Below are 26,069 nucleotides of genomic sequence, written 5' to 3' on the forward strand. Positions count from 1 at the left end.
TTACAACACCCGCCTTTCCGGAAATGAGCATATTAATACCTTTTATTTCTTTCTTTAAAGATTTTCTTTTGCTTCAATCTGAGAAATACGTTTAAGCTCTTTGGGGGGAGGGGTAAGACAAATTGTTTGACGAAATTAACTTCAAGGCAGTAATAAAAGATTTCGAGGAGCAAAATATGTAATTTGAAGCATGTAGGAATGAAAAGTCCTTCCAGATATTGGAAGTTGGCACTCGTTTAAAGACTACAGATGTACCCAGTCGTGTCAGATAACACTCAGTCTAGCAGACTGTCAAATGATAGCTGTGACGGGGGCACAATAGAAGCTCGCACGTGCGTTCATCTGACCGAGTGACTAGACAATTCAACAATGGCCAAAGAAATTTTTTAGAAAGCCAAGAAAAGCAATTTGCCGGAAGCCCCAGCTTCGGACATTGATCCAACAACAACACCAAGCGGGGAGGATGTGTAATCCTCAGCCGCCTTTGTCAGCCGGTAACGAGGAGGCTTGGGCAGTGCCGGGGGATAACAATGAAGCAATTGGCCGGAGAAACTTATGGATTGCCAGTCTTCACACCTTGGGACAAAAGGTAATTGTGTCCATGAGCATAACTGTCTATCAGACTCCTTCAGCGGGTGTCTGGAAATGATGATTTCGAACTGACACCTCAGGAGGCTGCTCTGTTTTAAAACTATTGGACTATCATACTCTGCACCCCGTTTGTTTCATGTGGTGTTTGACAGTTTTATTGGCTTTGTAATAGTCCTAAAGCACGCCCTCTTTTGTTCCGCTCGGAGCGGATAGTCCTAATTTCATGGGGACGTTAATGAGAGAATGGAGGGAGCGTATGCAAATAAGTGACGGACAGGATGTGAAACATTTCAGTCAGGCAGGACAGTGTAAGAGGCTTCGAGGGCAGAAACGACAGCTGTGCTTCTTGCTGGATTGTGCTTTGCATCGCTTCATAATGTAACGGACACACGCGGTGTAATTTTTAATACACTCCTTGTAAACGCACATTTGTGTCTCAATTTATTGAACTCAGATTTCACATTGCCATTTTAAGGGCAATTTTGGGCCTTCAGGATTTGTTCAAGTGGAGATTTACATACCCAGAACCCCCCCCCCGCCAACCATTCACGAAACTATATCAGGACCAAATATTTGCAACGCGGCCTAGCTTAAATATTCATCTGTTTTGTTATTTTTGTGATTTCTTGTATTTAGAAGTCTTGCTGTAGGCTCATAAGTAAACAGTTTTCTAAAGATCATTTTTATGAGAAAATTGTGGTTTCTCATTCTGAAGAAAACCAGAAATTAACTGTGCCTTCCAGAAATTGACTTCGAAGAAAGAGCGCTTTCCTTTTTATTTTGGTAATTTTTCGAAATGGGATGTTGAAAAGTTTCTAAAAACGAGAGATAGTAAAGTTTCTACAACTGTTAAGTCCCTCCCCCGATAAAGCTATATCTATCGCCCCCTGAAAAGAATCCAGCACAGACCCATCAGACGAGGCACCAGCGCATGCGGGCCTTGATGTACCAAACGTGGGGATTGCATAATACCTAAGGGTTTTACTTTGTGTCCCATACAGTTGGAGACCAATAAATGCCATGGACAACAATGATAAATTAAAAAACTTAAATTGTGCAGAAGTTAGTCAGGTGTGAGGACAAACGTCAAATATAAGCTCATTTCCTCATCTCCCATTATATTTTTCACACTTTAGTGGATTAACCATGTTTGATTTATTCCAAGATAAATCCCCCGAAAATCTGTCATGATTAAGCCCATCGCCATCTTGAAAATGCCTACACCGTTGGAGGTCCCCGTTCTGTCCATTTAGTTAGGATTACAAGCTGAAAATTCCGAGAGCCCATCTTTGTATTTTTAAATGTTCCAGTCCACGAGCCACAAAAGAGCCGTATAGCTGAGCATTTCAAAGTATGACAATTGTGACTTGGTATGTGCAGGCAAATTAGGACCTATTTACGGGCCTGCAACCATTAGGCCAGAGGTTTTCACATGACATCACTTGACGGGTAATGCAGCAGTTCAGGAAGCGTTCCAGGTCCGTATGTAAGCCGAATGGACTCTTTCTTTTCTTGTTTTTTTACAACACAACTTGCATTAAGTAAACACTAGTTGAGCTCAACCAAAAAAGGATACGATCGTATAGTAAAAAACAATTACATGAGATCTCCAGTATCAACCACAAGCAGTACCCTGTTTTCTATCTGAAACAGTTTTCAGTCATGTTCAGTTCACTGGTTCAATCGCACCGCATGGGGTGGAGCCTTCCTCCGGCCAGAAGCAGCCAACATTGAGCCTCAAACCGTCCACACCTGTCCGGCAGTTGCTAAGTCCACAAGGAACATTCCACAGTGTGCATGTACATGTACATGCGGCTTTTGCACACGTGTATGTAGTTCTGACACAGTCCATCGATCAACAGTCACCACTCCGACAGGCTGGATACACTGCCTCACTTGTGAAATCCAAAGCTGAACTCAGCACACAACAACAGCAGTGAGGTCTAACGGGAGGTGAAAGCTGAGAGCCTAGGGCTGAGAGCCGAATAAAACAAACACTGTATACATGTACATGTACACGTAATGATATACACTTGCTCTCTTCCCACAGATCAACCAACTTATGAAGTAATTATACTCCAAAATATCAGTGGCATTCCATATATATGTACTGAAATTATGAGTCCAGCAGTCACCTTGAATTTACGGGTACCGACTAAGTGACAGCTATAAACACATAGCCATGCCCTTCCACATGCATCATGGTGCATGATCTTTCTCAGTGGGGATTGATATGACATGACAGGACATATCTCTCCTTAATTAAATACACTTAAAGAACACACTTATAACATGAACAAGAATAATTCGTGTAACATGTCGACCCAACTACCAGAAACCCTTATCAGTCTCTCTACTTTATGCCAAATCACTTTAAAATTACAAAGCTTTTATGTTGGTCATGTCTAGATTACGTTTCTTTCATGTACACATGGTCCCGATATGCATTGGACGGTATGCTTTACTTAACAACCCCCGGAACTTTTGACAAAACACAAACAGACCCATCGGCTTTCCAGGAAGGTATTTTTTTCAGAATATTTTCTAATGATTATAACTCACCTGAGAGCCAATTATCACATGCAAAGAATCAATATAGTTTGCTGGATAAATTGGAGATTTACACAGTTGTAACACACGCTGATTTGAGATTATCATATGACTACTTTCTGTCAGAACTGTCGCAAAACATCAGGAAACATGGCGGTCATCGCACGCGGTAACGCGAAGGGCGACGCATGGCCATTGTAATACCGCAAATATGAAGCACCGTTATATATGGTTTGCAGAAAAGCAATAGTTCGTAGAAAATTCAGTCTTGGCTGTCGATTAGCTTTGCATCATCAGTATTAAATTTCGGGGAGGCATTTCCGTTTGGTGCTACGCACAGGTGTTTTCTATTCAGATTTTTAATATTTACAGAAATTTTCAATAGTTTTGAGATGATCATTTTGGTTCTGTACTTTTAGCAAACCATTGGCAAAAACAGCGCATGTGACGTAGCAAAAGAATGGCAATGCTAGCTCTGTCACGGGCAACTCTTTCAAATGGGTCACATGAGGTCGCCATTCGTCTGATGCGGCTAGGGTTGCATGACTCGTGTGAAGCACAGTCTATATGTCCATGATCCCTCAGGGTAAAGTCCACTAATTCAAGCCCAATTGAAAACAGTGTAAAATCAGCCCCGTTCAGGGCCCAATAGCATGCACGCAAACATCCCTGAGATTTCTGAAACTCAAATGAAATTCTTGTCTGGTCACTTATCTTTCAATTTCTTTTCAATTTTTTGTGGGTTAACCAATTACATTTTTAATTATTCCCACAAAACAAAATCACCCCCCAAAAAGAGACTTTTCCGAAGTCTGATTGCAGCCATTTTTCAAGTGGTAACCCTCAACTTTATCGGGCACTTAGGACCATTTTTCAACCGTAGTTTTCAGCCCTTCTGCCCTCATATGAAAGCTCAAAGACCCAGGGAGTTGATCCTGGCAACGATTTACACAATCTCACCATTTTGGGGGCCAAACAATCTTCTTTTTCAAAAGATACTGTGGGGGCACTTTTAATGCTAATGAGCTGGTCAGAAATTCTCACTTGAATTAGTGGTCTGCACCCCTCAATCAGGTATGTCTGCCATGATCATCATAAAAATTCGAAGATCAAAATGAGCAAAATTTCACGGTAGTATCCTGATAATTTCATCGACAGACAACCAATTTTGGCTGCATTAATTTTTAGCTATGTGTATGCAGCCAGAACATAAGATTCATAACATCAAAAGAAAATATAACGGCAGTTTATCGCGAACTAGCGACCGGTAATGATCGTGTATCTGCATGTATACTTGAACGTAGGCCTACTGTGTCGAGTCCCTGGGCGCGCGCTACGAAGTACCAAGCACAGAGAGCTTCGGTTTCGATGCGGATGATATGCGCACACGGCGCTGATGTAGTATCCCTCTATACCTTTATAAAAAAATTATCTAAAACTGCAATGCTAATCCCCAGCCCCTCCTCGATAAGACAATTAATCTGCACGTTTTTCTACACACGTCTGAAACAGGATTACGTCATTGCATCATGACCAATAAATGTTATCTGATCAAGGTAAATGACTGGGCGCATCTGTTCACATCATTTGCGCACACACTGTTGGATCAACGACAGCTGCTAAACTTACTTCGAGAAATCACTCGACACCAGTGAGTTGTCTTCCGTTGGAGTTCGGATTGTTCTCAACTAACGGCGTATCTTATTTGCGTCTGGCGCAGGTAATGAGTGGGTTATTGGACATACATAAATTCACAGAGTTTAAAGCTCAATACCTTGATTGTTTTAACGAAAACTGTGACTGAACATAGGACACAGAGGGGATATTAAAGGGTGTGGAGAATGCCAGTAATGAGGGGTACAGGTGAGTTGAAGTTTATCAGTATCGACCGTTGGATTTTATCAGTATGGGCTCTAAGTAGAAATTTGCCCACTTTAACAGGCATGCTGACAGTCTCAAGCTGTTCAACAGGGTTGTCTGCTGCAACTAACGTATTGAAGTGAGGTGTGTAACGGCTGATTGATGCAAAACGTCAAAATGTAACATTGAGCCAAGGTCTTCACACCAGTGGTTAAGTTGTAAGTGTTGTGGTCCTTTGCTTGGTCTCATAGCCATCAATCTCGCGATACTATATGATCTGCTTAATCATGGCTTTAAGTCCATCCTGTAGGGGTTTTGGCGCTTGCGTGTGTCCCACGGAAAGACAATTAAATATTTTGTGACTGATTGCTTTTATTTCTGCCAACACCTTAAAAATTGCGCCTATGAAGGCAGAAAATGTTTTGGTGCCTGATTTCGTGGTCATTTGCACTTGAAAACGTCAGCACTGAGCTGACTCCTTTCGAGGGAGACGGAATGGTAACAGGGCCAATGATAATGTTGCATCTCTATCACCAACTGTTGGGACGTAAACACTTAATAAAGTGCCTATTACTATCACACTCCCTAAAAGCAAAATTAATATCATTATTATGATTTTATACTGGTTTATTCCATCTCGTCTCGTATATAGCCAAACGGGCTCAATTGCACTGTGGATTGCAATTAAAACCTACATTGAAAGCAGACGCCTTAAATTAAATGATGTTAATAAAATTTTTTAAAGAGCCGGAAAAAGAACTGGCTAAAACTGACACAAAATGATATCAATGCCATAGGACAGATGGAGATACATGGATGGATATGGCTGGAATTGACTTTCCAGCGCAGGTAACATCTATTCATTGAATACAACCCTTCTCCCAGAACACCGATCAAATCCTTTACCCTTCGTATAGTGACTTCTATCCAAACCCAACAAAGTGAAAACTATATTACCACCACCATCTTGAGTCCCATGCGGCACATGTGCATTATTATTTCGCGCTGTCTGCTGTTTCCTCAAAGTTCAACGAACCCAATTATAAAAGTCTATTAACTCTTTAAAATGTTAAACGCAGCGGTTTGGGGAAAAAACAAATGGCAAAGCAGCGTGTTACATAGTTATCGTGTATAAAGGTTAGAGCTTTTACATGCACGCAGCGCTCCGAGACTCTGATACATGAAATCACCTCTAGTAGGTTCTTTGCCGGCCTGTCGTTGTTTCGTTGCCGAAGCCGATTTCACACAGCCATGTTGAAACGCAAGCAGCAGACCAGTATGTTTGAACGATAGATCATTTTATGCACCCACAATTTTCGATGGAAGGTCATCACATCGTGGGTGTACTATGCATATATAGCAAGTAACATTCATGAGAGTGTGTTTATCTCAAATGTAAACAAAGGCGTCATTTCATCAGCACATACACTAAATCGCCTGTCGATAGATACAGTAAACGACAGTGCTGTCTTAAAATAATTGCATGTATGAAACTTCGCTATTTGTTGATGAATAATACTATTCGCCATTACCAATTTTGGCAATGACGCTTATTTATAAAGGGCTCTTCTTTAAATACAAAGATTAAGAGTTCACAGCCGCTATATTCCTTCAATGATTTGTATGTGTCGGTAGCATCCTGATCATCAAAAATTGCAATAGCATGGTTCTATTTCAAACTCTTCAAATATGTATAAAAGTTCTGTCTTGTAGATAGGTAGTTAAAACAACTTCAAGTTTACACGTGTATGATGGACAATTGGGACCGTTCTAAATTCGTGTCGAGAACATGTCTTGTTTTTTGCCTGTTATTTTCCCGTCTGGGTGGCCAAAGAGGGCAGTTCCGACCCTCTTCCTACTTAGATCCGTTAGTGTTAACGTAGAGTCTTCGAGATTTTAAAATCTACCTCGAAGATTTTTTTCCCGCTTTCAGTAGTGTCACGATGGTGGGTCCAGAGTGGGAATGGTTCTGCGGTAGGAATTCATCCGACCTCGGTAGCTCAGCCGATTGGCTGGGCAATACCTGCTTCGTGGACGGGTTATCAGTGTTCCCCCATGCCGCATTCATCGTCATCTCGTCCCTAGTCCTTCTTGTCCTGGGATGCTGCCCCAGCTACCAGAAAATCCACACGCAATACCTGCTGATGTACCCGGGACACGAGCTGCGATGGATGCTGTGCGCCCTGACCATCATGGTGCTCGGGGCGTCCATCGGCGAGGGCGTCCTAACTGACGAGACCTACCGGGCCTTCGGGCAGCCCAGCCAACCGCACCTCTATATTTACGGCGGCACAGCCTTCGTGGCGTGTATCCTGTCTCTTGTCTATTACCATCACACAGAGCTGTGGCAATCCCCGGCTATGCTCCTGCTCTTACTGAGCTACTGGGCGTCAGCCGCTGGGACTGAAGGCATACGCATGGCGAGCCTCGAGTATCAAGGCCAGATTGACTTCAACGTTGTGCGATTTGACATCACCGTGATGTTACTCGTCTGCTTTGGTTTACTTTTTCTTATAGAGGTGTACGTCATCATTTTCAAGGTAGGTTTTGAAATTTAAGATTTTGTCTTTGATCACAGGAGGGTATCAGTTAGGACCAAGACAAGGTGGGAACTTTGGGGCATGGATAATTACACTACCAGCCAATCGTATTGCTTACTACGACAACATGCTTTACATTTCACAACCACTCTGAAATGATTGTGTATTGCGGTAAAATGATAACTTTTGGTCAAACATATTAAGTTGGGCTCTTCTTATCATCAACCACAATTACATTTTCCCCCAACAATTTTAGTAAGCTTTTAGGCCTATTCCCAAGGCATTCACTAAAAGGCAAGTTGTTCCAACATCAGGTCTTCAAATGCTTCGGAAACAACGTGAACGAAGATCTCCGAGAGGATCTGAAGAACCCAAATATGCGCTTCATGAATTACGATGTCAACCTGGCCTCCTACCTGAGCTTCTGGTGGATCAACTGGCTCTTCTCCGTCGGCTACAAGAAGCATCTTGACATCGACGACCTGGGTGACATACCGACGAGGCACGGGGCCCGCCGCAACCACCAGGTCTTCAAACGAGCCTTTATGGAAGAGAAGGTATAGGCGCGCCGGGACATTTCGCCTGTCGGCAGATATCTAGTAGACTTCGTTCTGTTGTCTTGTTTTGTGCCTGAAATTCATAAAAGTCCAACTGTCATATTATGCAAGATTTCAATCTATATGACGTTTACTGAAAGCCATTGGGCCTCTTTGTACATTTCTTCTTGGTCAAAGAATCCATCGTAGGATTGATTAAACAAATTCAAAAGTGGCAGAAAACGCTTCAAGTAAAATTATGTCAGAATTTTTTGGGTAGATAGACGTCAATATTCTGGATGGATGTCAACCATATCTTGATCATGTGCACTCTAGTAGGAAGTTTCCCATGCCGATGGCAGAAGCTTCTTACCTGAAACGGAGCTTTATTTTGTGCGGAGGAGTGTATGTTGCTATTTATTTTCACCAAAAAAGAGCTACTTAATGGTTGTATGGTCATGTTGACGTGAGCAGAAGCACCCCATCATCTGTTGAAAAGAACGGCGTTGGTTGGGAGTGCTCATTTGTTGGTAGCATTGCGACCGTAACGCGTGCATTTCCCAGTCGTTTGTTAACCAGCGAAGTTCAGTTCCTATCAAAGGAGCCCCGGTTGCTAAGAAAATAGCGCCCTCTCTTGGTCCAGTTCCAGGGCATCAGCCAGTATTACTTCAATACACGGACGTATATAAAAAAAAACCTGGACTTGCAACGCCTTTGTATGAAAAAGAAGCCAACCAACGGCCATTTTACCGAACCGAATACAAAGGCGTGGGTTGGCTCCCTACTATTGACGTCAGGAAGAACAAAGGCGGGCATTACCAGGAAAGCTTTGTATTCGGCTCGGTAAAATGGCTGCGAGTGGATTCAATGACTCTATAAGCTGATTAAGGGCATTGCGAGTCCAGATTTTATTATACACGTCCGTGCTTCAATAAGCCAGATCGGAATTTTGGGCGCACAAGGAATTGTGGGATAGAAATTGGATAAGCAAACCCACGTGACGAAGCCAGCGGTACGGTAAAGCATAGACCTGGCGTACAAATGAGTGAGGTTTAATTTGTTTTAAACTTTCTGCAGTTAACATGAATTTTTACAGAGGATTCTTTATTCACCTTTCATATATATCCCAAAACTGCCCAGGCACACCGTAGAACGTCTTTTACTACTTTTGAAGAAATTCAAACCAGAACGCAGGGTTTCCCTAGCCTGGGGTACCGATATGTGTGAGGTAGTCACTCAAAATTTCGCCAAAATCCTAGTCCCTGAATTAAACAAAAGCGAATGCTTTCAACAAGGCCTAAACTAAAGTGTATATAGTCTATAAAGACATTTACTTGAAATTTTCCCTCTAAAAATAGATCGATCTTGTGTTCTGTGTCTGATCTGTTGCAAAAAAATCAAGTTCTTTTGCGTTTTCCTTCCATGTTTGTCTGTTTTAAGTGTGAGGTGGTAAAATTCAACAGAAAAGCCTGAGTTGGCTACTCAAATCAGTGAGGTGGGCGGCGTCACAGTTCAATAGGCACGGGGAACCCTGCCACTAACGGCAAATCGAAAAAAAACTACTAGGTGCGAACATGTGCATTGCTATGGAGCGCAATGGTTAGTTTATCCAAAAAAAGGGTCGTCAAGGCCAGTTGGCGCATGCACCCGACGGAACAACCAAATTGACTTATTCATTCTGATCCGTTATACCGCAGGCTAATGCACGACGGAAAGGCAAACCGCCCTCTCTTTTGAAAGTTTACGTGAAGGTGTACGGCTGGCGTTTGCTGGGTGCCTTGATCCTGAAATTCATCGCGGATGTGTTGGGGCTCGTGGGCCCGCTTTGCGTGGGAGGTATCACGAACTACGTCATCAAGATCGTGTATCCGTCAGGCGAGCCGCAGGTAGGGCCTAATCATGACTGCATAGTTATTGTGAGGCCCGATCCCACGTCGGGCCTCACATTCAGAGTAGTTCTGATTCCAATAGAAAAGAGCAGAATTAATGTACTTCTTCGCTTGGTTTTTCACACATATGGCCCACTAGCCGTGTTTGTTTCACACGCATCTGGATCAAGATCAGTGACCTGTCGTTGGTTCACAGACACCAAAACTCGCCTAATGGATGGTGCGAACCAGTGTAAGGATCACTGATCGCAATCCAGATCCGTATGCAACAAATGGGCCAACAGTTTGCCATCTAGATGAAAATTGGCATGGGTTCAAGTTTAATATCAACACGCCATTGGAAACTTTTCTAATAGGCCGATAACATAAGCAAGGGCTTAAATCCCTGGGAGATGGGGGTATATTCCCCTTGCTACTAAATTATCCCCCACTTTTTGTGGTGGGGAAGGTAAATTTTGAGGTATATTTAGAATTTCCAAACAAAACAAAATGTATTTAATAGTTATGAAAAGGGTGAGGAAGTACAAAAGCTTTTAAACACACCGTTTTGATGTAGGATTAAAGTGTGTCATGAAGAGTCCACCCCCTGCCCGCTTTTCGTATTTCAGAGGCCAACCAATCTTTTAATCCCATTTACCCCAGATTTACGACACTGAACTTGGAAGTGGCTCTTACGACTTCCTACTCATGTTGATAGTCAAAAGTGTAATGCACGGTCTGGTTGTTGGCACTTTACAAAGGCCATTCTTTAACAAACTTTCCATTTCTACTCCCTTCGTGAATAGATCTTTGATCTTGCAGAAGGCATATGATGGTAACACCATAACTCTTTGTCAATGTCTCCTTGAGTACATCGTTCGACGTCAGTGGCGTTTAGGCAGTTGTGGTATGAGTTTCTCATGAATCCCCGTTAGACAGAAGGTCAATCACTGGTGTTTCCTGATCAATGAATGTAACACAAAATTTAACGGTAAAAACTGTTAGATCAAGATCTACTATCGCAGCTTTTTGCATGCCTTTCAGTGTGAGCTCGTAAGCTAGCAATACCAGACGCTTATGGTGTTACCGCAAGCCCTCTCTTTAAGCAGTTGCTTATGACTTCCAAGCCCGTTTCCATTGACGCTAAATTCACTCATCCTAAAACGTTTCGCTCCGTTACTGTGTCATTCAATTCAACTATTAGCTATTTGGGATTTTCTGTTTTCAGCCCGAACCACACAGTGTCACAGTCACCGAATACTTTGCAAATGGCTTTGTCTTGGTGGCCGTGCTATTCTTGGTGTCCGTCCTGAAGCTGTTCTGCCTCCAGACGAATTACCACTGGGCGATAATGGAAAGTGTTGACGTGAGAACAGCCTTACAGGTGCGGTGAAGCAAAGCTTCGATTACCAACCGACAATTAATCAGAATGATTCAAAGAAAACTCGAGCACTAATGTGGCTCTCCCCGTGCCCTACCTGTTACACTAGGACCATTACAACACAGCTAATTTGATGAACCTCTTATCTTCAGACGATGGTGTACGAGAAGGCATTGCGAGTGTCGACCTATGCTATAACAGGGGGCGAGATGACGATGGGTCAGATCACTAATCACATGTCCACTGATGCCATGTTCGTCCTCTACATGTTCCAGACGATTGAATACTTGCTGACCATTCCTATTCAGGTAAAGATACCACAAAGAATCGCAGCTCAATCATTCTCACAGATCAGACAATACAGTGTACGAAATGCCTTTGTTACAATACGGGCGATTCACAATAGTGCGCCTCCAAGAGTCTGCAACGCGTTGACCAATCAAACTGCACGAAATCTGTCGGCCCTTTCCAAACACGCAGTGGGTAGGCAGATATTGTGCACTGTGATGGACAATGTGTTGCAAACTCTTTGCGGTGCACTTTTGTGAATCAGCAGTATTTATTCGAGTAGCTTGTGTCTATTGGCATATCCAGGACTGGATATCTAACGGTTGATTTGGTATTGATCCGCACGTGCCTAGCGGGGACTTGAGTTCTACTCTGGAGTAATACCTAAAGTTGCATGTGCCTTGAGCAGAAGTATCCTGTCATCAGTTGAAAAGAGCCGCGTTGGTAGCAATGCAACATTGACGCGTGCATTTCCGAGTCTCCTGTGAACCAGTGAAGTTCAGTTTCGTAATCAAAGGGGCCTCCTCTGCTGAGAGAATAGCGCCCCCGCTTAACTCAAGTTCGAGGCCCACAGACCACTCTCATTTTGCCTACAACTTGTATGGGCGGCCAAGGTTGCAGAAAATCACCTTTGGTTTGCTTTTGGATTTTACCTTCAGTTTAAAACGGACAAAACTCAAAATGGACTTTCCCAATGATTTTAGATAGGATTGTATTTTCATGAAGTTTTAAGTACATGTAGTATATGTGTATTATCTGGTATTATTATCTGGTGGGAGTTTTAACACTTTGCAAATCATGCATGTTTTTGTGCACCGACGGCCATCCATAGTTTTTTTTAGAAAAATGACTGTGACAGCAAGAGAACAAATTCTAGTGTGAAGACTTTTTTCTCATCACTGACATGTTTATCCATTTTATCCAAGATAATATTGACATTGGTGCTCCTGTACTTCCAAATGGGTTTTGCTGCACTACTTGGCTTTGCTGTGTTTGTCCTCGTTGTGCCGATCCAAATGAAAGTTGCACAGGTGATGACTAAGCAAAGGAAAAATATCCTCGTAAGTATTCGTTCAGATCTCCATCTCAGCATTAATTTACATGTGTTACAATACATGTCAAGCTTCGTGTACGAGGTTGACATCGTAGATAGAGTGCATAGAAACTAGCCTGAAAATATAAAAAATCTGAAACAAGATAACATGATGATGAAGCGACTGCAACTTAAAAGTGGTTCAAAAGCAGAACCCGAAGGCTTGTCGACCTTTATCAACAAGGCCTTTTGAAAATTCGATTATCCGCTAAATATGGAAACACAGGCCGATTCAATCATTTAAAGGTTGTAACCAGTAAACAGAAGAATGTCCATTACAACTCGATTAATATGAATGCATTATGCGTATACTTGTTAGGAGAAGGTGGTCCGGTTGTAGAGGATGGTTACTGGAGTTGGACCATAAACTTAGGTACCTAAAACTCATCAGATAACTTCCGGATATCGCGTCTCCCCCAGACTTCATCATTTGCCTGCGATTTTTGTTGAAGTTGATTCTGTATGGGGCCAGTTTCCTTTAAAAGGGTATTTATCCGTTCTTCAAAGGTTAGAAATCCCGTAATGTAAACGTCAAAAATCTTTGGCCTGCCAAATGTTCCAAAACATAATCAAAGAATAAAAAAAAAACAAATCAAAGCATCGTCTTTATAGGCTGAATGGATTTGGTACCAGGTGCAAGAACACTATGTCAAAAATACACGTTCAGCTATTCAGCAAAAAAGGAAGGAAGTTGCTGTGATTTTTTCGTACTGGTTGTTTAGGTAATTGTAATTAGTCTCTTTTGAGCCAGTTTGTAAATTAACAGTCAGCAACCGTCGGTAGAGCGAAGAGTTTTTCAAGGGAAAGAGGTACACTTTACCTTTGTGTGGCTCTACTCAGGGCTGCTCGGATCAACGTCTCAAGCAGTCCAACGAGCTCCTCCAAGGGATCAAACTGCTCAAGCTTTACGCCTGGGAGTTTCTGTACTGCAACTCCATCGAGGACGTCCGCAAAAAGGAGCTGGCTGTCCTCAGGAAGATTAACTTTGCCCTTGTCGTCACAAGTAAGTGAATTTTCGCCCCGATGTACTCTCCTTAATCCGTTACTAGCTCTGTATCATTTTGTCACAGGCCTTGACAACCGAATAAGAGGAATATAAGGACATTTTTAAACGTTTACATGATTGTACACGTACTTTAAAGTCAAATATAACCTCCGAACATGTGTTTTTGTCTTCCAGTGCTACTGACAAATGGCACGCCTATTCTGGTCACGCTAGTGGTAAGTTCAGAAACCTTGTCTTTTGCCTGTCAGAAAGACATCATGACTAGAGAAACGACAACTTTTATCCCAAAAGAGGCATTTGCCGTTTTTCTGGAACTTATATCTGACCATATTATTACTTCATACCTTTATACCGGTGCTTCAATTGCAAAGTTGCTTTTGTCTGCTCCCAGTTTAATCTTATTAACTTGATCTTTGATTTACTTTGTTAAAATTAACATTGTGCATAAAAAAGGCGGAGGGTGAGTGATAAAGGACTGACTCGTGTAACAAAATAGCCCATTTGATGTAAGTATACGTTTAAGGCGATTTCTGATATAAATCCACCCTGATCAGAACCTCTATCAGCGGAGTACTACCGGTACTTCTCTCCACATCTTATCCAGGCGTTTGGTACCTACACTCCCCTGACCGGTTTGCCTCTGACCCCGGACATGACCTTCTCTTCGCTGGCCCTCTTCAACCAGCTCGCCCTGCCGCTGTTCATTCTCCCTATGTCTTTATCCATGGTTGTCAGTGCCATCGTCAGCACAAAGCGGTTGCGGAAGTTCCTCTTGGCCCCTGAGGTCGAGGGGAAGGAACCAGGAGAAATGGGCGAGGGACAAAAACCGGTAAGGAACAGAGCAGAAAGGCTGGTTCAAGGCAGCCCGCTTTTAGGTAAAAGTTTTTTTTGATAGGGACACACATGAGGAGACCTATATGCTATACCCCCTGTACAAACAGTAGTTACCAGAAATTAAAGGTGGCTGTCATGCACGTATTCTGTGCTGATATTTGGTGAGTTGTTGTGTTCAAGTGTTTTTCAATTCGTGAAAGTTAACTAGTTTATTGTTAAACGTGTCCGGGGTCCATCGATATCAATACAGTCACTTACATTTTTATTGTCGGAAAGTGTGGGGACTTGCTTTCTGTAGTTCCTAAGGAGTTTTCGTATCTAATCTTATCATGTGTATATGACAAACTCATGAAACGTTCAGAGCAAGGATGCTGTGGTGAAGTTTCGTAAGCCAGGCGAGGTGGCGATCAGCACGACATTCAGCAAGTATATTACCATTGGGATCCAGACGGATGACGACACAGAGCCTATCAACAATGGGGACGTTATCATCGACAGCAACGGCAACGCGGGGAAGACGGGGGCGGTGAACGGTGGGTGTACCGCAACAGATGAGGGTGAGACCCTGCAGCCTGAGATTGCCGTAAAGGTAAGTAACTGGAGTCGCAACACCATTTTTGACCATTCAAATCTCCAGATGTGGTTTGCGTGCATCCAAATCAATGCATACATTCACCGACAAGAGTTACTGTAGTCTTTAGATGTTCCACTGAAATATTCAAACTGTTTTGTGAGATGCAAAATATGGGGTTTGTGGACACTGAAAATACAGCCGCAGAGAACATTTTTCAACATTTGAAGTGAATTTGGATTTGGTGCTTGTACAATTTTGTGTACATTTTCTTCTTCTTGAATCTTTATCAACAGGTAACTAATGGCAACTTTACTTGGGACCCAGAAAGCACCACACCAGTTATGTCAGATATTAACATTGAAATACCAGCAGGTAAGTATTGGTCCGGACAGTTTGGCTCAGTGCAGAGACAGCAAAGCATTGGGTGGTTTATCCACGTGAGTAAGATGCACGTGCGCATGGCTTTGAACAGACTAAAATCATTTTTTTCTGAATGCGCAGAAACCTTTTTCATATAGAGAAAACCATCCGATTGTGGATGCATATCGGTACAAAGTAAAGACATTCATGTACATGTATGTAAAAACTCTACCATCTTGGTCGGAACTTCTATCCCTTTTTGGTAAAATAGGACTTTAATCTTAGAAGCTTTATGTTTTTGTATGGTACTTGAGATACAAAGAGAACAATTTCTCGAGTTCAGATTATGTTAATGGCAACACATTTTTTTTCAGGAAAACTTACCATGATTATCGGTCAAGTTGGGTGTGGCAAGTCGTCTCTGCTTTCTGCTATTCTGGGAGAAATGACCACCATTTCTGGCAAAGTTGAAATAAACAGGTGAAGGTCTAGTTCATACAAAATAGTTCGTTTCGGAACTGACATCACAATGATTTCTGAGAAGAACATTACCTCACCGATGTGTCTTCTTCCTGTTCCCTCAGAGAAAAAGGGAGCATTGCTTTAGCAGCACAGAAGCCTTGGCTCGTGAATGCCTCCCTGCAAGACAACATACTCTTCTCAAGGGAACTGGACAAACAGAGGTACGCAAAATGGCAACATGTCCAAGAAAGTATAAATCAGTAAAATGCAGGAATAATGGTCTCGGTAAAACATTTGGAAATAATGGAATCGGCATAACAAAGGCCTCTCCGCGCAAGTTTCCCCTCCTCATACCTGATAACGAACGCTGAAATTCGAAACAAGATATATATGGATTCATTTCTAACGATTTTTGCTCAACCGTAGGTACAAAGGTGTTATTAACGCCTGCGCTTTGAGTCCAGACATAGAAATCTTGCCCGGCGGTGACCAGACTGAGATCGGGGAGAAAGGAATCAATTTAAGCGGCGGACAGAAGCAACGAGTCAGCGTAGCCAGGACCATGTACTCCGGGCGAGATATAATCATTCTGGTAAAGCTCCAAAGGCAATCTAGCTTTCAAAAGCCTATTAGAAATCTGAAGTTTCCAGTCTGCTGACAAAATAAGTCATTTTCCTTTTTTTTTTTTCTTTTTCTGTGTTTTTTAACCAAGGATGACCCGTTGTCGGCTCTTGACGTTCATGTGGGTCGTCACCTCTTCGAGGAGGGAATTGTCAGCTGGTTGCTCAATAACAATCAAACGGTGATTCTCGTCACGCATCAACTCCAGTATCTCAGGAGAGCTGATTTGGTAGGTTGTTCAACCCTCATAGCAGTCTGCGCCATCATCTTAGGCCTTGTTGTCGCTCAAATTTACAAGCAATGACAATTTGCTTTTGTATATTATTATGCACTCAATGTGACAAAATTAATATATGCATGTCATGTATAAAGGCAATGTCAATCGGCAACAAGCACCAACGCTATGGTTCTGAGAGTGCGGGTCGCACACGCGAACTGATTGGCCCAAGTGACCGTTTCATGCTGTGCACGTATACCGTACCGTTGCAATACAAAAACTGGTTCATTTTACACTGAAAAGTGCCGACTGGATTCAGCATGAAACCACTAAAATTGCTTTGTTTCCAGATTATTCATCTCAAGGACGGGAGGGTGGCAGCCATGGGTGGCCTTGATGACCTCAATAAGGCTGACCCCGAGACCTACAGCAGCTGGAGTCAGGCAGTCGCACAGGAGAAGGAAGAAGCGGAGGCGGGGTTGGATTCGGAGCACGTGGGGGAGGCCGAGGAGGAACGGGAAGCCCTCAAGAGGCAGTTGTCCAAGAAGGGCAGCTTCATCAAATCGATGTCCAAAGGTAAATCATCAGTTGAACAGTGCAGACAACACACTTATGGGTGTATGGGTAGATTGATTTCAACAAATCACCTGGTATATACCTTTTTTTTGGCAGGAAGTTTAACTTGACCTGCCTCCCGCTGTATTAAAAACATAATACGATATGTGTGTCAAGGGCTTGAAAACAAACTAGTTGTTACAAACAAAATTATCCATCGTACATCAGCGGGTACAATTTTAAAGACGTTACGGCGGCAAAAGTCAGACTAAATGGAAGGCCAAAAATAATACTCCGAAGGGGGGCTACACTTTGTTGTGTTTGCGACTCCTCCATAGTAAGGTAACTTGCCGTTATTTCCTTTGAAGAAGAGGAGAAGAGTGATGGCAAGCTGATAGAGACGGAGGAGCAAGCCCAGGGATCCGTCTCGTTCAAGGTGTACTTTTACTACATGAGGAGTGCCGGCTGGGCTGCCATCGCCTTCGTGCTCTTCCTGAGGTCTGCGACGGCAGCGCTGACCATTGGCAATTCCTTCTGGTTGTCTGCTTGGTCTGAGGCAGGATTGTCTAATGTAAGTTGGTTTCCTTCTTCCGAGAGGTGTGTAGTCCTTGTGACCGTGTATCAACCAAAGAGTAAGCAACGGACCCATAATTAAGTGGTTCAAACCTGTCTTTGAATATCTTTTTTCAGTATAAGGTACAGACGAACCACAATACAGGCGTTTCACAAAAGTGCGCCTCCAAGAGTTTGCAACGCGTTGGCCAATCACAATCTTCAAAATCCGTCGACCCAATGCGCATTTGGAGAAGGTAGACAGATTTCAAGCGTTGTGATTGGACAACATGTTGCAAACTCTTGGAGGTGCACTCTCGTGAATCGCCCGTATTAATACATGTACCTACTATTGGGGTCAGTGGCGTATTCAGCTTTTGGTGTCGGGGTGGGGGGCAAATTTAAAAGCGAATGTGGTTTCGGACTCATTCAACATGATGTTGGGGAGAAAAAAAATCAAAAGTCTTGAGGTCCCAACATCCTTTCTTTTATTTGCTGGTGTTGTTTTCTCAGGGTTTTGGTTCTAATAGTTGAGAACTGGATTATACCAATTATTTACATAATTATTTATTTCATTTATAAAAAAGAGGTCGGGGGGCACGGTACTGATTGAGGTCCTACATCCTATAGAATTTGTCAATTTCGGCGACGGAAGAGCCCATTAAGCCAGCCTGATATGGCTTGTTAAAGTTGTGAGGGGAAAAATGTCACTGCGAATTTAATGCTGCGCATTTAGCACTGGTGAGGTGGTATTCAGATGCGCCGTGAAATTCAGTATTGTCTAATGGTACTGTCGGCACGAGAGAAAAAGATATGGTGTGGACTTGCAAAAGGTTTGGATGTGGTTCCTCTTCTGACACCGTACCTTTTCTTTTCGGCAGAGTTCAAGAACGACAGGGGAGTATCTGGGTGGTTATGCAGGTCTGTCCGTAGCAACCATTGTCGGTCAGATCGTGTCCTACACTTCTCTGGTGATGGCCGCCCTGATTGCTTCAACGGGTCTCCATCAAAATATGCTTCGCAATGTTATACGAGCGCCACTGAGGTAGGAAAGGCCCAGCTTATGATATTATCACATCTTTGTTCAGCCATTTTACACTGGGTATAATTCCCTTTGTGCAAACGCTTCGCTTTTTCAGTGATACATTTTTCTTTGCATCATTAGTGTTATCGTAAGGTAAAAGTTCATCTACACATCTGCTGCATTCTAGGGTGTCATATCGCTGAAAACTGTTGTCGTAAATAATGTGATGCAAAATTGAGTCAGGACACGATAAGTTTGAGCTAAATATGCGCAGTCTTCATGAGGACATGAACAGCACGAAGGACCAAACCAAAACTCAGATTCTTCACAGTTTTAACACCCCTTGGGACAAACTAGAAACAGTACAGCCATTAAAACCACCACCACTATATTCCCTTTTCAATTATTAGATTTTTCGATACTACTCCGATCGGAAGAATCCTAAATCGATTCTCAAGCGACCTTCAAATGGTAGACACCGTAAGTACAATTCCTATCGAGGACTAAATCTAACGGTAGTCATAGAGCCAAAGGTAATTTTCAAACATGATAGGGACTTATGGACGTACCAAAACAAGACATTGTAAGTAAACAGGGAAAGAATATGTCTTTAAATGCAGTCTTTAAATGCAGAGCTTTTTTGCATAGAAAAGAAGGACCGAGACCAAAAAATTGGATTCTGATTTCTGGACCATTTTGACGCGTGAGCTAGGTTTTTGGTGAGATAGACTTTATTTATAAGGAAGACATTTTTGACTTTGTTCCCTGAATTTGTCTTATACAATGGAATCTGTCAAAAGGGGTAGTGTAAGGCTGCTTTAGGTTACTGCCTGCCTTGAATTTCTCAATGTTACTTAAACCATTACAATAAAACACAACAACTTTTCAACCATTCATCGTCGTAAATAAAAATGAATCTGTAATGCACTCTTTCGTTGCTTTCATTTTGATGCTATTCTTAGGTTTCTAGAATAAAAAAAGTTAGCCAACTTGCGAATGAGGTCTACTCTCCAAATTTATTGTGATTTTTCTCTGAATTAAAAAAGGGATTTGTGTCTTTCTCCAGCGGCTCGGCCAGTCGTTGAGCAGTCTACTCAGCTGTTTCTTCCAGTGTCTCTCCGCCATTATCGTCAACACAGTCGTCATGCCCTTCTTTATAGTCTTCGTCATTCCCATCGCCATCTGCTATTACTTCGTACAGAAGTATTTCATTACGACCTCCAGGTACGCAAACAAACAGCGGAAAGAAAAGTCAATCACGGAGCTGTTGTTTTTTTAAACGTTAAAATTTCAATTGTGATTTTTGATCGTGAAAGGAATTAATTTGATCTCGTAAGTAAAGTACACTCCTTGATTTTGTACAGCATTGAAGATGAACACAGTAATGATTCCCTGCTGATCGTTTTTGATTAACAGGGAGCTTCAGCGTATCGACAGTACGAGTAAGTCCCCAATCTTTGCATATTTCTCCGAGACTTTGGGTGGACTGTCGACCATTCGGGCGTATGGGTCAGTAATTTCTGTGTTTCTTGAAACTTCTTACCGCATTACTGATGATACCATTTCTCGTCTCTCGTGAACTTGTACTTTGCAAGGATCTCAGAGATTGCTAGCAGTGCCCCCACCAAACAAAAGGTAAGTAGCGTTGGAGTACAATCCATCTTTTGTTCCCAAGATATCGCATGATACCTGTTTATTTTCACTTTTTCATAGAGAGGAACAGCGTTTCTACAATACCCTAATATCTCGCATTGATAGAAATTTGCGACCGTATTTGTATCTCCAAGCTGCAAACCGATGGTTGGGTACCAGGCTGGTAAGCAATCGTTCGTTTCTTTGTACGCAGGTCCCTTCGTTTCAATATGCATCAATATCTGAGACATAATCTCATTTAAACGTAGGCCTACTTGGTTTTTTTTTTCAGGAGTTGATCGGCACTTTAATCGTACTGTTGGCTGGCTTGTCGACACTGGTTGGCGCACTCACGTTTAACGTTGATCCAAGTTTAGTGGGACTCGGTATCACCTACTCGCTACAGGTATTGCAATGAAGAAATTCGAAATAACTATTCCGTCCATTCCCCAACCCAAGAAAAAGAAGAAAAGTTCACGTTTTTCAGAAATATATTCACCAAGATATTGGATTTACTTTTATTTTGTCAACAAATGGTACTCCATCTTTGTCAGATTGCGGGTTATCTCAACTGGCTTGTAAGGAACGTGGCAGATACGGAACTGCAGATGAACAGCGTCGAACGTATCAAGTTTTATACGGATGTGGACACTGAGCCGTATGAAGGTATCTCTGTCGGTGGTTTAATCTGAATAAAACGATCATTGAATTAAAACCTGTGAGGATCATAAAATCTGCTACAAAAATACCTAAAACTATCCAGACCAACCATCACTGAATACCAGCATCAAATAATTTTTAAAAAGCCCGATGTGAACCTTTGCGTTTCTTGCACTTAATTTTTGTTCTCATCACTTAAAGGTAAGGCACCGGTATCTGATTGGCCAATGGAGGGGGATATCCGTTTCGAAGATGTGTCAGTTCGTTACGCCAAGGATCTTGATGCCGTCTTAAAGCGCATCTCGCTGTGTTTCAAAAAAGGAGAAAAGGTAAAAGCAGTGCAGCAGCTTTCACAAAATCAAACAAATAATTTTAAAAAATGATGCATGCAAAATTTACAGCCACAACATCAGAAATGCCGTCAAAAACCCCATCTGAGCCCACGCTGGCCAAAATCTTCGGAGGAGAATTGCCCCCATGGCCTCTTTAAAGTTAACCGTGCCATTAGGTTAGATGGTATGGCTTAGACATCACCTACACTCGTGTTCTTCATTACTCTGTGGGGTACTGTTGCACTATACAAAGCAGATATAGATGCTGCAAACTTTCGTTAACCAGTCTATTTCGTTTCAGGTTGGAATATGTGGCAGGACTGGCAGTGGAAAATCAACTCTGACCTTGGCTCTACTTAGAGTAATTGACATCTTTGAAGGTATGGGCTAAGTACCACAAAACATCATATCGAGGATATGTTCTATGACACTACATTATTATACTTCAAAGCTTTAACTTACACATAATTCCTATCAGTGGCCTCAACCAACAATAATCAAAATGCCAGGTTACAAATGAACTGAATCGTGTATGAAGAATATATCCAGCATAATTTACCAAAAGGCGAACGGTCATCTTTTTTAATAATGACGTCTGAATTTCTCCTTAATCAGGTCGAATTCTGATTGACGGTGTTGATATCTCGACTGTGCCTCTGACCATACTGCGAAGTAAGCTGTCCATCATCCCGCAAGATCCTGTCTTATTCACAGGGTCAATAAGGTGAGAGAGCTTTCATTCCAATAGCTAGCAAGTGGAGTAGAAGTATTGGCATATTATACACATGATCTCCTACAACTCATAGCTTCAGGTTTGCAAAATACCGCGATCTTAACAGTGCGTGGACACTCTCGATCAACACAGTGCTGTAATGAGCCTGGAGCTGGACCAAAAGCGGGCGCACTTTTCGTAGCAACGCAGTCTCCTTACTACAGTCCACTAATTCAAGCCCCATTGAAAACAGTGTAAAATCAGCACCGTTCAGGGCCCAATAACATACATATCAACATCCTTGAGATTTCAGAAACACAAATGAAATTATTGTCTGGTCCCTAATCTTTCAATTTCTTCTCAATTTTTGTGGGTTAACCAATTACATTTTCAATTACTCCCACAAAACAAAATCACCCTGCTTTATCCTCAACTTTCTCGGGCACTTAAGACCATTTTTCAACCGTAGTTTTTAGCCATTCTGCTCTCATATGAGAGCTCCAGGACCTAGGGAGTTCGTCCTGGCAACGATTTACACAATCTCACAATTTTTGGGAAAACAATCTCCTTTTTCAAAAGATACTGCGGGGGCACTTAAATGCTGATGAGCTGGCCAGAAATTCTCACTTTAATTAGTGGTCTGCACCCTGAGGTAGCAACTGCACTTCGCTGGTTCACAAACGACTATTAAATGCACACGAGAATTAAGGATCTGTTATTCAATCTGATGTTGAGCTTTGCCCCTGATATGTCACTTTGTCAGACAAGATGTTTTGGTAATGTTTTCAACAGAGTTAATCTCGATCCAGATATGAAGAGATCTGACGAAGAATTATGGGAGGCACTTGAGATCGCCCAACTCAAGGATGTGGTCTCTCAGCTTGAAGACGGACTAGGTTAGAAAAAATGATATCCTTGATATTATGTTCATACATACAGTATCGAGTTGAACTGTTATTTGAGCACTACAATTTTGATGGTTACGAAGATTCACTAAATTCATACAGGTAAATCTTCTTTAGTAAAGCCTGTGATGTCAAATAGTACCATCAAAGAGATCTCCTCGGGTGACTTTACAACAGTGCCCTCATATTCAATTGTTACCAAGTTTTGTGCTTTTGAGTACATTTGCCCTGGTTATACTTAAATTAAGGTAGGTTAATTAAGTATATAGTGTCCTAAAAAGCATCATTTTTGTATTTTGTGTTACATTTGCCAGAGTCCAAAGTGACTGAGGGAGGAGAGAATTTCAGCGTCGGCCAGCGGCAGCTGTTCTGCTTAGCTCGTGCCTTCCTGCGCAAGTCACGCATCCTCATCATGGACGAAGCTACAGCCTCTATCGACTTGGAGACGGTATGCCGTTCGTTCAATAACGTTGCTCAAAAGAGACCAATACAGAATTCCCAGTAATTACACGGATCAGAAATGTTTTAAACCAATTTCCTTACCGTTTGAAAAATCTTAGATGTTCGTTCACATCCTTTATTTTGAAGAATAACTCACTAGGAAATTACTACTTTGTTGATCTTAGGACAAGATTCTACAGAACGTAGTCGCTACGGCCTTCGCAGACAGGACGGTTATAACTATCGCAGTAAGTCAGTAGAGGTATTACGCAGTATTTGCTGAGCTGGTCTTGAACTGATCAGGATAATTGGTGCCGATAATGCCCGGGCCGAAAGCGAGGGACTTTATCATTTATCGGATGATAAGCCGGTCTTACTAATGAGCGTTTATATTATTTATTCCCACGCATAAATATCTTTTGAGTCGCAAAATTATCATAAAAATTCCTGCGATTTTGTTCAACAATGTTACTTCATTTCCCACCTCGGACACATAGCTATATTATGGTATTTTCCTCCTGGGAGTAGAGTTATAAACATAGAGCTATATGAAATAATATGTAGCTGCATGGTCTTAAAAAATCTCCTTACGTTAAGATTGTAAAGCGTGTGGTGCGTACTGTGTGAGGTATCAAGTGACCTTGGGCAGACAGTGCTTAAAGGAACCAGGAAATAGGCTGCATGTAGGAGTCACTTTATTAGTAACCAGCTAAAAATCTGGACCATGCTGTCAGTCACTAAATTATTCTATCTCTCACCGATAATCCTGATAATTCCTTTCTTCCTTTCTCAGCACCGTATCGCCACCATCATGGATTCCGACAGCATCCTAGTCTTGGATGATGGTCGGGTGGCCGAGTATGGAAGCCCCTCGGAGCTGTTGGCCGACGAGAACGGACTCTTCGCATCTCTAGTCAAGGAATAGACCAATCGGAATTTTTCTTTTTGAAAAGAGTTTGGTATTATAAAGTCTACAAATTGGTAATTAATTTTTTTAAAGAGCAAAATTAATTATTATCAAAAATATTACACCATTAATGTTCGAGAGTGTTTTTATTGAAGGGATTTAAAATTAGCCACCGTTGTAACTTGTTTACACTTGTGTCCTTGTTGGGTAGAGTGAAACAAACTTACAGTAATCATAACACGTAAAACTATTTGAGGCAGATGAGGAGCAAAGGATGACTATGACATTCAAAGCGAGAGATTATTGCCGCCATAAAATTAACCCACAATTAAAGTTTTGGCATTTTCATAATTTTAAGTAGAGACATTATTTTTAAAGCGTAAGGAAAGATTTAAACAAACAGGGTTTTGAATAACTATAATTACGTAAACATAAGTACATTCAAGTATTTTTGTGGTGGTATTTTGAGATGATATTTTATGTGATATCTTCATGTACTTTGTGTCAAATTCTGATTTATAGTTCTGAATAATCATTTCTCTTGACAAACCACTCGCCTAGTAGGAAGTGATTACTTTTTGTAAATTAATACTTGCTTAGTTACTAATGGCATATTAAAGAAAACTGCTTTCTGGGGTTTGTTATAGTCTCAGTAATGTTTAATTCAATTTTTTTATACGCTAAGGCAAATTCACTAGCGTGACGGTAATTACTACTGTTGCGGTAAATACACGAGTAAAAGAAAACAATTCTTTGTGAAAATATTTCTTCGATCTTAAAGTCAGGATTCAGAAATCTTTTGAACATTACAATGAATGGGTATGAAATAAATAATATTACCTCAGGTCACATATTGTCAGTCAATCACAGGCTGTATTTTTTTGCCGTATTTGTTATCAATACTTTTCTGTGTCATGTATAGGCTCTTTGTTGAACTGATTTCAATTCAGATCTTTGCGAGACAGTTAACATTTTGTGTTCTAGATGATAATTGTTGAGCAGTCAAAGACTATAAAAAGCAAGTGCGATAATTATCATGTCAATCTTTGTCGGCTTAGCACAGTTTTTAGTTGGTTATTAGGGGAATTGGTCTTTAGCAAAAAAGAAAAGCTGTTTCTGTCCTGATATCTTGTGGGGGGCACCAGCTTTCGGTGTTGTGGATTTGGGGGGCAAGTTTTCGTTGGCCTTGTTCAATATCTATTCATCCGTGTATTCAGTGGGGGGGGGGGGAGACCTGGGGGGCACTGGGAATTTGAGGGGGGCACGTGCCCACCCAGGCCCCTCCCTGTGGCTATACTGTTTGTGTCATATTTTCTCGGGAGACTAGAGGGACCTTTGTGGCAGAAATATCTTTTCTCTGGGAATAACATTCACCTGACTTAATTCTTTGTTTTCTTTTTCAAGATCGAAGGATTCTGGGAAGGTAGGTCTATTTGTGCTTACAAGGCCCCTGATTTTGTATCATTTGTCATAATTGAAGGTTTCCGACAAAACACCTATCATGCATATGAGTTTTTGTTTTTCACGGGAAGACTTAACTATGCATATAATTTTCAATTCAAGTTCAT

At 41.8% G+C, this 26,069-nt stretch overlaps 1 protein-coding gene across 5 annotated transcripts; it reads left to right on the top strand.

Annotated features, from left to right (window-relative positions):
• The first annotated feature begins 4,725 nt into the window (after nt 1-4,725).
• On the top strand, nt 4,726-25,536 carry LOC110986170 (ATP-binding cassette sub-family C member 9-like). 5 transcript variants are annotated; one of them, XM_087146883.1, is made up of 33 exons: nt 4,726-4,861; nt 5,083-5,219; nt 6,938-7,541; nt 7,856-8,098; nt 9,775-9,963; nt 11,174-11,329; nt 11,479-11,634; nt 12,541-12,675; nt 13,548-13,710; nt 13,888-13,928; nt 14,318-14,542; nt 14,909-15,136; nt 15,415-15,493; nt 15,856-15,961; nt 16,066-16,164; nt 16,370-16,535; nt 16,656-16,793; nt 17,132-17,357; nt 17,708-17,907; nt 18,770-18,933; nt 19,323-19,392; nt 19,979-20,136; nt 20,329-20,421; nt 20,626-20,728; nt 20,837-20,950; nt 21,099-21,210; nt 21,406-21,533; nt 21,838-21,916; nt 22,152-22,260; nt 23,041-23,144; nt 23,468-23,601; nt 23,780-23,842; nt 24,388-25,536. In XM_087146883.1, exons 3-33 carry the CDS (start codon nt 6,945-6,947, stop codon nt 24,517-24,519), a joined length of 4,710 nt encoding a protein of 1,569 aa, XP_087003009.1. In that variant the 5' UTR covers nt 4,726-4,861; nt 5,083-5,219; nt 6,938-6,944; the 3' UTR covers nt 24,520-25,536. The 5 variants fall into 5 exon arrangements, with proteins under 5 accessions (XP_087003009.1, XP_087003007.1, XP_087003006.1 ...); XM_087146881.1 differs by having other exon boundaries at nt 6,935-7,541; nt 17,705-17,907; nt 24,388-25,534; XM_087146880.1 differs by having other exon boundaries at nt 17,705-17,907; nt 24,388-25,534.
• The last annotated feature ends 533 nt before the right edge of the window (nt 25,537-26,069 follow it).

This window comes from Acanthaster planci, linkage group LG15 (genome assembly GCF_054643075.1).
Source record: "Acanthaster planci isolate LZ-2023a linkage group LG15, COTS_SCS, whole genome shotgun sequence".
Lineage (NCBI taxonomy): Eukaryota > Metazoa > Echinodermata > Asteroidea > Valvatida > Acanthasteridae > Acanthaster > Acanthaster planci.